General features: G+C 40.8%; 1 protein-coding gene across 2 annotated transcripts; it reads left to right on the forward strand.

Moving 5' to 3' along the window:
• The first annotated feature begins 38 nt into the window (after positions 1–38).
• LOC105434363 (uncharacterized) lies at positions 39–13,979 on the forward strand. 2 transcript variants are annotated; one of them, XM_011650072.3, is made up of 9 exons: positions 39–183; positions 280–1,384; positions 3,856–3,888; positions 4,627–4,692; positions 6,110–6,357; positions 6,534–6,792; positions 7,020–7,401; positions 7,501–7,701; positions 9,948–13,979. In XM_011650072.3, exons 2-9 carry the CDS (start codon positions 1,295–1,297, stop codon positions 11,762–11,764), a joined length of 3,096 nt encoding a protein of 1,031 aa, XP_011648374.2. In that variant the 5' UTR covers positions 39–183; positions 280–1,294; the 3' UTR covers positions 11,765–13,979. The 2 variants fall into 2 exon arrangements, with proteins under 2 accessions (XP_011648374.2, XP_011648375.2); XM_011650073.3 differs by lacking the exon at positions 39–183 and adding an exon at positions 8,277–8,383 and having other exon boundaries at positions 506–1,384; positions 9,948–11,265.
• The last annotated feature ends 1,771 nt before the right edge of the window (positions 13,980–15,750 follow it).

The raw sequence follows: 15,750 nt of genomic DNA on the forward strand, positions 1-15,750 counted from the left end.
ATCATTTATCACTCGTGGATAGTAAACAGCAGGACAGGAAACAAGAGTCGTCCAATGACGATAGGACGTGCGAACAGAGTTGCCAACATCCCTATCTGGAGGAAATTGTCTAGAGAATTATCTTTGTTGCGAGCATCCTGGGAAAGAAGAAGAAGAGAAATGAGAAATCGCGAGGAGCGAAGGGTGGGTTTACTCTTTGCAGTGGAACTTTTTGTTTTCATCCTTCTCCTCTTACCCTCCACCGTTTAATTATGTGTATTCGTTTCGTTTCGGATGCAGGCGACAATAAGTGAGTGCGGTTATCTGAGGCGGACCGGAAGAGAAAGTGAGGGAATGAAAGATCGCGGAATCTTCGTCGAGGTCGAACCAAATTCCGTCAACTTGGCGCGAAAACTCTCGCCGCGCGCGGGCTCGTCTCCCTGTCGGCTGCCATCGGCGAAGGGCGCCGGACGTAGAGGAGGAAGGGGATTAGGGCGGGGAGGAGGAGGGCACACGCGATCAACTTCGGTGCTGTTCGGTTCGGTGCGGCCGTGCGCACTCGAGCGAGGGCCAGCGTAGCGCGCCGATGGCAGCGTAAGACGCTCGCGTCGCCGCCGCCGCCGACGACGAGCGAGGGATTGACTCTTGGTGCGCGATTTGGTACGTCGACCTCCGTAGTCCGCGACCGAGAAAGTGCGAGGAGAACGACGAGGAGGCGAAGGATCGGGTGTATACAAAGTGCGTGCGTGCATCGCGTCGTGCCGTATCGCGCCGCGCGAGCTCGGTAAATTCGCACTCGGACGAAAGAAAGAGAGAGCGATAGGCGGGGGGAAGGGAAGCGAGAAGGAGAGGAAAGAAGAAACGAGAAAGAACGAGAGAGAGAGAGAGAGAGAAAGACGTACATTCACATTCACACGCGAAACAGTTGTGTAGTGGCGCGTTCGTGACGAAGCGCAACATCGTACGGCATCGTAGCAGAGAGGAAACGACCGAACTTCGAAGTGTACGGACGGACGCACGGACGGAGACGAAACGAGACGAGACGAGACGAGACGAGACGAGACGTGACGTGACGTGACGTGAAGGGAACGCGTCGAGTCCCGCCGCCGTTGTCGCTCGTCGCGTGCGTCGTCTTGTCGGAGTCAATCGGACTCTGACTCAGGTTCGGACTCGTTAGCCGCGATTTGCGAGGAGCGTCCCCGTTCGCTATCCCGACATATCGGGATACAGAGATCGGGGTGGTCACCGGGGGGTTGCTGTCGCCGATCGCCCGAGGAACGTGACACTACGTTGCTGACCACCTGCAGAGAGAAGCATGGAGAAAAGCGTGGAGATCCCCAGGAGCTTGAAGAAAGAGATCAGCGACACGCAACAAAAATTGCAGAAAGCGATACTCGAGCATCAGGTGAGAGAAAAACAGCGAAACCGAAAAAGAGAGGGAGAAAGACAAAACGAGTGCGATGCTGCGATCGAGAAATGGACGGTATATAGGGTTAAGACGAAATAAGAAGGCATGGCAAAGGGAGGCTTCTTCCTCGTGACATGTTTATCCTTGGAGAAGATCGGCGGGGGAGTTTCCCTTTTTTTAACCGCACGCGAGCTTTTATTTCGCGCGAGGCATACGAGGACAGCCACACGACCGACCCTCAAAAGTCGTGAGGAATCCTCTGATTCGATACAATCGATCGATCGATCGATCGATCGCTCGCTCGCTTGCTTGCTTGCTTGCTTGTTTGCTTGTTTGCTTGCTTGCTTGCTTGTTTGCTCGCTCGCTCTCGCGCTCTCGAAACAACAAACAGCAGATCACAACCAGCGGTTTTGTAGAACTTCAGCGCGCCCGCGCAAGCGTCAAAAGATTTTAGGGATTGGAGGATCGTTCACATATCAAAGAGCGAAGAAGAAAGCAAACCCAAAAGTCGAAAGTTCCATTTATGGCTGAACGTATCCACTTCTCTTCTACTTGGCGTCTCCTCGCGCTCTCTTTCCCCCCCCCTCTCTCTCTCTCTCTCTCTCTTTCTCTCCGAACATCCGTCTCCTTTATCTTTCCTCTCTTTTTCTTGTATTTTACGCGCCTCGTCGGAAGCGAGCGAGAAATTCGTCGCCAGAGACGATCGAGTTACCAGCGTTCTCGCGAGCGATTTAATCGACGACCACTCTACCACCGGGAACTTGTTGATCCGCGTTCCCCGCGAAGGCCAGCGTCCACGGGAGGGTCTCTTCAACGTATACACATCTCCGCACGCCTCCATCTTTATAAATATATCGATACCGCGGGGATTCCTTTGTATCGCCTCGCGCGAAGATGTCTCGCTCGACTGCGATATTTTCGCACGACGCGCCATGCGAAAATATAGATTCTCTCATTGATCCCTCGCACCCATCGTGTGCCCTAAAAGTTTGCGCGCGTCCAATTGAACGGGCGCCGTCGAACTCGCGAGGCGACGCTCCACAGCAGACAATCGATATCTCCCGGATTGTCCGACCGCACTTTTCCCCATTTTTCCGCGAGAGATGAAGGATCCTCTCGACCGAGCGCGATACAGCTAGGCGGTATTCGATAAACTTATGTGTCCATTGTCTTTAGCATCATGACCCTCCTTCTGTAGATCTCGTAAATCCTTTAGATCCTGAAAAAAAAATCAATAAATTAGAAGAGTCCTCGGAACGCGTCGAGAGAGGAGACAATGGCAACGCGGTTTCGCAATCGTCGGACGCGATTTATGTAACCCAAGTTCGCGCACTTGGTCAAAGAGAGATGGGTGCAAGTCGATACTTGCGCCAGGACGCTTTCCGGAATTGTCGAGTCACGCTTGATTTACTTTTACCGCGAAAATGTTGACGAGGTCTTTCTCTTTCCGCTTTTGCGCGCGTCGCAGCGAGACGAGTTCCGCCAAGTTTGCCTACGCAACTAACGAATTGCTCGATAATCGTGCCGTAATAAAAAAAAAAGTATCCATCCGCGAGCGAGAAGAAGAACCGCAAAAGTCATAAGCGGAATTCTTTTACTCTCTATAATTAATTTGATTTTACTTTTGCGAAAATATGATCATTATTCTTTTATTACCATTTCATATTCATATAACTAAGAGAAATACGTATAATTTTATTACTCTTTATTACATGATTAAAAATAATGATTTAATAAACATTCCTGGTAATTGAGGTAATTGAGAATAATATTCACGAGAAGGTATATTAATTATAAATATTTAGATGGTAAGAATCGCTTCCTGGAAATGTGAAGAGTTAATCATGAATTTAATATAATTTAATAATTATTGAAATTATTATAATTATTAATTTAATAATTATTAATAATTATTGAAAATATATAACATACATTCCTGTAATAATTAAGAGTAATATCTCCACGAAAATGTAATTAATTCTAAATATTTGGATTGTAAAAATCGTTTCCTGAAAATACGAAAAATTAATTAGTCATAAATATAACAATAAATACATAATTAAGAATGTGTAATATTGTTATGTAGAAAAAATTAAGGATAATGTTCACGTGAACATATGCTAGTTTGGCGTACTACTTGATTGCGACGATCTCTGGAATAGCAAAGAAAGTTAAATGCGAATCGCGACGAATTAGCGGAATGTTAAATGCGAAATTCTAATTTGCATCTTTATTAATTAATGGAGGTATTAACGGGGCAGGGAGAGAGCGTAATGGCGTAATGACGCATCGTGCTCCAGTTGCTCATGCACATTGGCATACTTCTGTTAAATTATTTATCTCGCTCAGTCCTGGATTATGCTCTGCATAATAGAATTCTATATATATATATATATATATATATATATATATATATATATATATTTTTTTTGTATTGATGCTGATGGCATTTTTTCGTTAAATTACAGATATACGTGGAAAGGCTGAAGGATGACCCCAATGTAAGTATCATTATATTGATTATCCGTACGATATTATTATACATTGTCATCCAATTGTGTCAATTACATGATGGTGCATTATATATCGTCATTATAATTTGAAATTCTCTCTCTCTCTCTCTCTCTCTTTGGCATGTCGTTTAAATACATTACGTCTGACTTTGGAAATATATACACCTTGCTGAATAATTTTCGCACTGCGGCTTTGCGGTTCGATGCGATTTATTTCGAATTACTCTCGAAGGGTAATTCGAGGGTAATTCGAATAGTCGATGCAGCGAGACTTCGAGCGGAAGTCTGCGTGTACTGCTTTTGGAATCTCATAAGTTACGCCGCACAACAAACTTCGGCTAGACATTTCATCTCGCGACAATTACAGCAAGGATTGATATTTACGCGACCAAGGAAAACTTTTCTGCTATATTTAAAATTGAATCATCAGGCTGATTAATTCCATTGGTAGCTCTAAAGATAGAACAATTCTCGATGACTTATTTATATAAAATATCGATTTCTTATTAGCGAATTTAAATTAATTCTCTTATCGAATCATTCACTCACTTTTGTTTTGCGTTATCAATGATAGTACCAGATGCGCATGAACGTATCGACATTGCGCGACAATTATTCCTCACAATATTCCACAAAGACTTCGATGCACGGAACTCGCCCTAATTCCGACAGTTACGTAGTTCCAGTTTCGGACTCGATGTACGATCACGATGCATTCTGTTACAGAACCCAGACATTCTCAGCAATATAAAAAATATTCAGGTGTACATCGTCTCTTTGGGAAGATGTCAGGTAAGTGCGCGCAATTGATTTTCTTTTCTATCGCATGTGTATAGCACGATTCACGATACATCTATATTTCGTTTTTTCTCAAGTTTCCATACTAAGTACGAGACCTTGCAGTTTCATAATCAATCTCTTGGCAGGTCGTTCGTACGATTTTAAAAATAGGCTAAACGCATTTATTTATAGTAGTCAAAACTGATTGTATCTTGAAGACTGATAATGAAGACTGATTCTTATTCTTTATATATATATATATATATATATATATATATATATATATATATAAATCCTAGAAAGATTATAATTCTGCATAAGTTACGTTATCGGTCAGTGTTATTATTGATCCAAAGTGTTGTCTGCTGCATAATGAAAACTTTGGCATACCTCAACTTTTGCAAAGTACGAGTCTTATCGTGCCGCAATATCATTCGCGTGATGCTGGCTGTAAAATGACGATATTGATCATGTATTAAAATTGTTACAGCGAATTATGAAAATCCTAATTCGAGAAAAAGAAGGAATACATTCGTAAAATTCGTTAGCTTCATTATTTCAAGATTAAACGCGAGCGGGATGATAATATTTATCAGTCTTCTTGTACATGTAGCTGTATTTGCTCGGCCCTTTTCCAACAAACTCCAATATGACGCTCTTTCTCCTTTGATGGTGCTGATAACAAACGAGATAGATAGTCGGGATGTAATGGACGGGGATAGACGGATGATACGCAGAGGCTGCGAGAGTGGGAAAGCGCGATGCGACCGCGGGGCACGGGGGCGGTGAGCGGATGAGAGAGGGAGGCGACAATTCAGAAAGAAGAAGCGAGAGAGAACTTGGAGGGAAGGAGAAGCCGGGAGACAGAGACGGAGCCGGTTCAAAATCAATAAAATGTCCTGCGAAAACGTTTTCGGCTCTTTATAAAATCTTCGCGTCTTCTTCATCCGTTTATATCCTTCGTCCATCCGTTTATATCCTTTTCCGCCCCGTTCTCGGTAGCTGTACGCGTTTTTCTCGTTTATATATTCTCCAAGCTATTTTTTTCCAACCAGTTATCTGTTTCTCGCTTACTTTGAAAGTGATGAAAACTTTGGTGCTTTACGAAAGTTAACTTTTGAATATATATACACACACACACACACACACACGCGCGCGCGCGCGCGCGCGCGTATTTGCTTCGTGATTTCAATCGCATAACTGTGCGTTCTCTTTTGTCATATTATCATATACATTAGTTTATTAGCCATCCGTATTTACATAAAATCGTAACAATAACCGAGCATAAATAGCGTGTTACAATATGTTGAAGTTAATGCGTTGAAGTTCATTGCTTGTACGAGCTATTTTCTAAGGACATCTCTTAAAAATCACCGATATTAAATAACGCTACGATGTGCTATATATATCTCTGGTTGTTAATACACAGAAGCAGATGCTGGCGCGGCTGCGCAAAGAGGTAGAGACGTCCGTGGCGGACAACGCGAATGGATCGAAAGTTTCCATACCGTCTCTTCTCGGGCTGAACAACAATAATCATATAACGAACAATAATGAAACGAAGCATGAAGCGGCCACCAATGGTTTCGAGACTAAGCCATCGAAGGAGGATTACGAAGAGATTGTCAGAAATGGCGACGTTCATCATTCACCACCGCGAGATAATGATTGTGCAAAGTAAGCTCATGTGTGCTGAAAAAAAGTAAATTAAGTAAGAAACCTCGTTTCACACATTATATTCATAATCTACTTGAAATAACGCGAAAATATCTTGTATAAAAATGTGTATTATCGAAACGCAGAATTTTGAAATAAAACTTTTGGAATTTTTTCAATTGGAAGTTTCTTTGCAGGCTACGTCCTAGCTCGGTGGAAACCATCTCTGGCGAAGATGATGTCGTCGAGGTATCATTGGATGAAAATTCTGATGACAAGCCTGAAGAGGTGCAGAAAGAGCTCAACACCGAATCACCCGAAAAGCACAACTATCTAAATTGCCTCGGGCTTATCACCAAGTCCAAATGTATGGAGCTTCAGAACAAAAGAGTGGAAAGGAAACGTCGTAGCACGGCAAATCCGCAATTCGTATATTCCATGTTCGAGCAACCATCTGTAAGTACACGTTGATGATTTTATTTATATAAATAAATCTTGATGCAGGATGTGCAGATTAGCATGGCCTTTGCGGAAAAATAACATGCAAAGATAAATTAAGCTATCTATATCTTTAAACAGTGAATTTGAGGCGCTTTGGAAATAGATTTCTTCGCTATAATTTAACATCGTATTTTTAATTAATTTATGTTATTTAATTGGTATTTTTGATTCATATATTTTAGAAACGGAAGAGGCATTCGTACTTGCAATCCGGAAATGCGCCTCACACCCGCCAGACGACTGCACGTTTGAACGGTCCGTCGCCACCACCTAACAAAACTCAACCAACCAAATCTACCTCGCCTCCGACGCAAACAGTAACAAAGTCGTTGATCCCAATCCAAAAGTCTACCACCAGGCCAAATATCCTTAGAAATGCGGACAGTAAAGTCTTCATCAATAAAAGTAAAACAGAAGACAATCAAATACAATTATCCGCAACTAGTGCCAAATCTGTCCAGTCAATAGGTAACAAGGCTGTTCATATACCCGGATTACCGTCTAGTTTGACCATCGAAAGGATTGGAAGCGACTCTATCATATGCATCTGTTGTAGAAATCCAGGTAAATAAAAATATGATATTAATTTCATTTAAAGTTAAAAGACTGCGATTGCAATCTACATATCTAATGCATATAAACGTATAATTTGTCATTTTGCAGGTTCATTAACAACATGCAAGAATTGCTCAAGTAACTATCACGTCTCGTGTCATACTCAATCACCACCTCCATCCAGGATATGCCCAAAATGTGCGCTAGCAATGGATGAAGAAGATATTGAAAGGGATGAAGAAGCAGAGGTTAAGGAACAAGTGCAAGGCGAGAACAAACTGCCACGTTACAAAAAGGACGAAAAATTCGGTAAATCGTCCTCGGTTTCTTAAAAGAAGAAATCCTTCTCCTCCTTCAATAGCGCTAAGCGTGTGATTGACAAAAAAGTTCTTGTTCCTACAACAACTTAGTTGTGAAACGATAGGCTTATCTCATTTCGCGGCAGCATCTCGGTCCGGGGTCCTTGATTTTCTGATTATAAGGAAAACCGGCATTTTTTGCTGCCTTCTCAGTTAGCGGATTATAGAGAATCGGCGAGGTGCATATACGAAAAAATACTTGATCGAGATAAAATCATGAAGGACCGATAAATCGGCGCAAGCACATTATTTTAAATAAGCACAGGAATTTGTATAACATAAGTCCATAACTTCTAGATTTAACATACAACGAGGTCTCGCAGCGTTGCCGCAGACTTAATTGAGCATAAACACGCACGCACTGAATAAACGAGAGAGGCAGCCTGCCGGAAGAAGTGTCCGCGTGTGAGACCGGCTTCTCGAATACGGCCGAAGAATTTGCAATTAAGAAGAACTTTTTGGTCGATCGTCCACGATAGGGCACAAAAAAAACAACCTGTGTATTGAACGCAAAATATCTTGCAGAGGAGAAAGAGAGAGAAAGATATGAGCTGCGCGAGCGAAACTCGGATCTGAGATTGCAGGTTTACGAGTTGGAAAAACGCTCACAACTACTCGGCCAGTCACTCCAGGTTCGTCCTGTGGCCTGCATAGAGACAAATTATAAAGTTCACTTTTATTTGGAATGCTCTTGAGTTGATCGAATATGTAAATTGCAAACAATCTTCGTCCTTTTGTTTTTTCATCCAAAAGAACCTGCAAGATCTCTGCGTTATTTTCGTTTTTTCCCCTTTTTCTTTTTTTTTCTTTTTTTTTTTTTTTAATTATACAAAGTTTTATGGAGACAAATCAATTTTGTTGCCTAAAATAATGCTGTAAATATGAAAAATGATCTCTTATATTTAGCGTATAACTATACATGCATATGTAGTAATGTTTTACATTGTTTTTATTATTTTTCAATACATAATATATTTCTTTCTCGAATGCACTAATTTGTTTGATAATCGACCAATTTTGACAATTTTTATTTATTATTCTTTCCGTATACATATAATATAAGTTAGCTTCATTTATCTCTTTTGCATTAACGATAAATACGATTTGCTTATTGCATTGATAAAAACATAGAGTGCTTGTGATTGTCTAAATATAATTCAGCTTTGCTGTTATTGATTACTGAAATAGACAAGCTATATACTATCTAAATTCTCTTGTGCTGTGATTAAGAATATATAAGATTATTCAATTTTATATGTAATATATATATATATATATATATATATATATATATATATATATAAAATATAAATAACATATATATATATATATTATATATATATATATATATATATATATATATATATATGCAATCAATAACATGCATCGTAAAAAATTTTTATGATACGTTTCATTTAGTGACAATATAGTTACTTTCAAGATATTCATCATTTATGTACATTTCAACATACTCTTTACTAAAAAAGTTTTCGTAAGAAAAAATTTAATTGAATTACTTTTTTCATGGATGTAATATGCTAGCGTTCTGTGATACAAAGAAAGATTATTTTTTATATAGAATTTCAATGCATTTTATGCATTTAAACTATATTGCATCATGTGAAGTAACAATCTTTAAATCGATTTATAAAGCTTGCGACACTTGTGATTTTTTTTTTAACTAGATCGCAGGCAAGTTAGAAATATATTATCTACTATTTCTATACTAGTGATATAACATATCTGTCTAGTAATTTACTAGCTTGCGCGCGATGTAGATGGGAAAATACATATCGTGTACATCTAAAAGATGCATGGCATTAAAGATTTATATTATTCTGCTCTTTTTTTTACAGTAACAATTTTTGACAATCAATTATAGTAGATTTTCATATAAAAAGCAAATGAAAGTTACTATAATAGTTCCGCTCTTACATGGAAACATATGCAAGTGCCATCTTTGAATTTTGGATATTTTATAAATAAACAATTCTTTATTTTTATATAAGAATTGGAATTTTTCTTTACAAATAAAATTTGATTTTAATATCATTGAAAACATGAATTATACACAAAGAAAAATTTGGAGAAAACATTTGCATATATTTTCTTGTTAGTAACAAAAGATCATGCTATATCTAAAATGCCGCTTTTAAAGTTAAATATTTGAAATCCTTTTTTTTGTCTTTGCAATAGCTGCAACAACGAATGCGTCAAGATCTATTGGGAAAGCAAGAGAAGACTCAGAGATCTATAAAACGTCTGGTGGACTTTATAAAACTGATCCAACTCAGAAAAAACACATCCTCTCCACCGTCTTCGGAGTCAATCAGCTGCCCGCTTCAACCTTCCTCATCCCGATCGCAAACAATATCTCCACCTCAAACGTCAACCAATCAGAAGACAACAAGGTCACCTCGGTCTTCGATACCGAACACCGACAAGATACAGTACATCGCAACAATCACATCCTCAACCAGTACTCACGATCGGGCATCACCTATGTTCAAGAAGACGTCCAGGTCTCCAACCCCTACCAATTGTCCAACACCACCGTCCAATCAGAAAAGCATCAATCATATCTCATTGTCAAGAAAATCACCGAGTCGGCTGGAAGGTCCAATCAGTCTTCTAGCGGTGAAGCCGAAGACCAAAACTGCTCCTCAATTTTCAACTACCAATTGCCGACCAGTTGCGGCACTACCATTCAGACCAGTGTCCAACCCGTCATCACCCATTCCCTGTTCTACGATCATAACAACCGTAAGAAACAAGCCAATCGCGCAGTCCCACTCCACCATGTCACCGTATCAAAATTGTCAAATTCTCTTTGCTCCATCCCGAACGACCATCAGCTGGACCGAGCGACCCTCAACGGCAGGAAGCCCTGGGTCAAACTCACACGCGGCAAACTCTGTGTCAATAAATCAAACAGATCAGCCGCAGAAATCTTACTGTCTTCTTACGGCGACGCCGAGAGTAGCGGCAACGAGCAACAACGACCAAGATCAGCCGGATCAGCGGAAGAAGCAACAACAGCAAACGACGGTCGTAATAAATGTAGATCAAGAACCTTCATCCACTCATTGTTCCCAGGCCATAACAAGCCCTATACCGTCACCAATAGTGCACGTGAGTCACGAGGCCCAAACAACCGAGATTGTCCGCTCTTACGACAGCAACTTAGTCGTGAGGAGCACGAATCAGAGCTGCACAAGCAACCAGACGACAGTAAGCCAGCAGCAGTCCAGCTCCAACGGCACGCTCTCACGCGGTTCTTCGAGCACGTGAAATTGGAAGAAGCGCATATACCAGCGCCACTTGGAACAAAGCTAGCACATAAGGATGAGGACGGCGATGATGACGGCGACGAGAACGACGAGATTGCCCGGCAGGACAGCCCGCGCAACGAACAGTATGATGACGGTGATGCCATTGCTGAAGCTCCATTGTTGATGTCGCATGATTTGGACGAGGACCGTTTTATCATTCGCGTTCCTTGGCTAGAGCAAAATTCGGAAAACGCTAGTAACAACGACAACATCTCGAGCAAAACACCCGTCCGTCGTCTTTCGGACACAGCCTTGATGCAATCCGGCGAATACACCGATTATGATCTTGCTCGCGTTAACCCGCGACCATCGGTGATTCTACGGCATTCGGCGGAGCGTGAGAACGATCGATCGATGACGGTGGCGGCGGCACTACGCATCGCACAAAGCAATTTTTCGGAGCTTTTTAATGAGGTCTCAGTTCCTGATGATAAGGCTGACACCGAGAGACAAGACTTACCCAGTGGTAGGCGGTTGAGAAGTAGAAGTGATAGCAACAGCAGTAGCAACAGTAGCAGCAGTGGCCACAGTGATACCCCAGAGCAAGCGATGAATGTGAATGATCTCTCGGACGAATTCAATATCCTGGCCATGAGTCTCGTCTCTTCGGAGGAAAGGGGCGTAGAATTGAAGCGACATGAGTCAACGACGGCGAGTGAGGCTGACGCCGCCACTGGCTAGAAATAGTTAGATTAATTATATTAAGGCTCTTGGGTTCTACGTTGAATTATGAACACAATTTAACAACAAGAAACCATGCAAACTTTTTTCTTGCATTGAAATAAATTAAGCTTTATACCATCATTCGCGTTCAATGCAAATTGTTGAATGCATGATAGAAACTTCTTTTTATTATTCTATATTAGTAAAGATATGTCTGAATAATAATCGGATTTGCGTTCCGTGTGTTCTGTGTTTTCAGCAAAAATTAAGATTCAGTAAAATTAAGATTTATTTATAGATAAAAAATATATATTTTTTTTTTAATTTATACTATTGAACGTGTTTGATGTGGTATAAAAGAATTAAAATTTATATTGCAAGGAAAAAAGCCTTAATATTCCAACGTGCTCATTATTCTAATCGTGCTCGGAAATTTGCAATCTTTCGATAACACGTTCGTGTTTCTTGAAGAGGAAAACGGCGCGCATTGCGCGCGAGTCAATCGTCAAAGCATAGCAATTATATCAGTATACGATCGTGTACCCTAAAGATATTTTAACAACGATAGTTCAACGGCATTCTAGAAGTTTTTATGCGGAAACATCAGCACGATTGCGTACCGCACCTCCCAATGAATCGGAGTCTACGATGCGTTGGATGAAAACAACAATGGTATTAATTAGTTTATTTTTTCATCGTTATAAAATTTGTTCCATGATTTTACGATTCAGATATTAGAATAGATTACCTAAGACCAAGTGCGCTTTCTTTCGAGAAAGTTTCGAGAAACTTTTTTTTTGTTTTTCTTATATTTATAATTATTAAAACTTTCTTCGAAAAGAGAATTGCGTTATATCGTAAAGTATTCCTTTCGTTATAAAAATTATGTATAATCAATATACATATACACATATATATATGCGCGCAAAGTCCAGAATCACATGGAACAATTGAAAAACAAAATTGCTAAAATTTCACTTGTGCCAGTATCGATGAATATTGTAGTATTGGATGACAACTTGATTTCTTCCAGTTATTAATAATCTTGTATATTGCGCTATCATTCTTCGTCAAATTCGCAACGGCAAAACTCGTAACAGAAAATTGACACGATTCTTCACAGGCACAAATGAAATCGAGCGAGTCTAGAGTGATGAATTGATGCCGAATTGAGATTTGAATTTTTCAAATCGATTCTTCCAATATGTTTTATGCGTTTCTGATTAGTTTTGTGAGAGGGATCATCGCTTTACTTATACCATGATTATATACCATGGTTTTTCGAGGGAATCCCGTATATCTCTTCACCGCCACATTTCGTAATTCCGCGACTAGACAAACCGAGCACATATCCGATACGTCGCCGAGATGATTACATGGTCTCGTAGGACGCGGGAGGAAGCCTAACTATATTACGTAAATCAAGTCACATTACCATACTGCCTTAATAGTAATGTAAAGTGGTACTTTTTAAAAACCGGCAATTGCGGAAAACTGATTACGCATCCCGGTAAAATGTGAACTGCGATGCGACGCCATCGACGGTCGGCGATCGTAGAATGAGAGCAATCACGGAGAAGTAATACGATTAATCAAATTCTCGTTACCATAATCGAAAGCGTTAGTTATTAAGGATCGTTTGTAAGTTCCATAAAATGACGCGGTAAAACCGATCGTTCTATTTCTCACGAAAGTTGTATCCTTGCCGATAATAGTTTGTGAGAAGAGAGAGAGTACATGTGTACGCGTGCATGTATGCGTGTATGTATTCGTAAGCGATTATTATAGTTTCGTCGATGCGAAACTTCGACGATATTTGACGTTATGTTGATTTTAATTTGTTTATAATTGTTTTTCGTCCGGAGACACAAGGAGAGAGAGCAATGCTGTGATCTTTTGCAGCGTTTCACCTGCAAAAGGGACCGAGATAACAATCATTTGAGAAATATAGTTACTTCGCTACGAAAAACGTTGACGCGCTAGTATTACTTTCGTCGCCCTCCGAAGTTGAATTGCACGAGCCAATTATTCGTCTATTTATTTTATGTTAACGTTAGTTCGCTGGGTATTAACCGTTGGCTTGCCCAAGGTAAGGTATTAACATTTACACCTAACTAATGTATGTAAAAAAAGAAGGGAAAAAAAGAGAATTGTTATATGCAGCAAGTAGGCACCAAGATATTGAGCTCGAGAGATTCGTATTTTTTATGAAATAAAGACAACTTAAGCAGCATATGTGGACATGTTTTAGTTTGCGGAGAACTCCTCGACCGGACTCGACCGATTCTCCTCGAAACGTTTCGCGCGGAGATCGCGTCTCACTTATCTATCTCGTCATTAACTTTTCACGGCCGGGAATTTTCGAATTGCGCAATTCGGAACGGCATTTCGTCGAATTGCGGATGGATTTCCGCTGAAAAATAGCCAAACTGCGGTGACGCGCGGGAGAAGCGGTGGAGTTATCGACTTGGACAAACAATCGGCTAATGACATGTAAATATAGCGGAGCTAATCAAGCGGCTGTGCCAACAGGCCACGGGAAGAGACGCTGGCGACCCGCTCGCTCGCTCGCTCGCTCGTAACACGCACACATTCACAAAGAACGAGGGAGGGAGAGGGCATTCGATATCCTCGATGTATTTGCGGGCCCGACCTGCGCACATGCGTCGCGCTGTACAGCAACGCGCGCGTACATATTTAATGGTTGCACGTTAATTGCGCTCTGTTTGCCCATTCCCCATTCTACGCTCCATCTACACGTCCACCCACATTCTCTTCACCCTTTCCGTGCCGCAATTCTCCTTTGTTAGCGTGCGCCGCGCCGCCGCGGTTCGATTTTAATCAATTCACCTACGGGCACCTACAGCTGGTTCACGCTCGAGATCCCACGCTCGGAAACCTACTTTCGGAGCGCATCATCGTATCGAGGCGGGCGCAGGCCGGTTTCCGAGAGAGAGCCGCGTTTCTATCACGTACATACGTATGCCGTAATGCGCGCAGATTTTCCGCGGTCTGTCCGAGGCAAACGCGAGGGAGGATTATTTTTGATCGCGGTTATTTCCAGGTAGCAGCGAAAAACAGAAAGACGGATATGCCGGCGGAAAGAAACTGTCATCCGGGAAACGCGGATGTGATAAAAAGTAAACTCAAACATGCGTTACACAGCGAATAGATATCTTTTGTTGTGTACTTCATAAGTTCTTCTTTAATTACCCTTTTTCCTCTTTTTTCATACTTGATTTTTCGCAATTTGAAATATTAATTTTGACAAATCAATCTCGGCTCGTTTTAACATTATCTGCTGTCTGACGATTAATTTGCTTTTGTTGAACAATTTTTAAAGATTCTAGAATACGTAATTTGCCAATTTTTTAAATATAAATTCATAAATCGCCACGTCGGGTTCGCGATAGTATAGAAAAACGTAAAAGCTAACACATTATTGTTCAAAGTTCTTTAATTATCTCGCTTTAAGCTATAAAAGGGCTGAATAAGGAAAGTGCTGTACTTTTGTGTCAATAGAAAGAAGAAGAACGAGAGCGGGGGTCTTTCTAAATACACTTTTTACGCCGGTTTTCTCTTTCTCTTGCTCTCCAACCAAGGCGCGTGTGCGCGCTTGCTTTATGAAACGAGCGCTTCTAATTAGAAAATTCTTTCGAGTATATTTTCTGTTTCTCTCTTCTTTCTGTGCCAGTGGGAAAAAAGGAATGAAGTCATTGAGCTGCACGTTTTATATGTACTTACTGTAAAATTAGTACACTCCATCCTAAGATTACGATTATTTTTCGAATGACCTCTCTCTCTCTCTCTCTCTCTCTCTCTCTCTCTCTCTTAAAATTTTTATTTCGACACTTCTTCCTTTATCGCGAAGAAAATGTTGCAACATCCGGCTGCGGTCGAGATAATTGAGAAATATTTTTTTTCCTCGATTTTTTTATCTTTGACGCGCATCCAATGTTCAAGTAGAAGTAAATTCGTCTCTTGGGGACAGCTAGATTTTGGAT

This window comes from Pogonomyrmex barbatus, unplaced genomic scaffold, assembly GCF_055798465.1.
Source record: "Pogonomyrmex barbatus isolate J1 unplaced genomic scaffold, ASM5579846v1 scaffold1, whole genome shotgun sequence".
Taxonomy (NCBI): Eukaryota; Metazoa; Arthropoda; class Insecta; order Hymenoptera; family Formicidae; genus Pogonomyrmex; species Pogonomyrmex barbatus.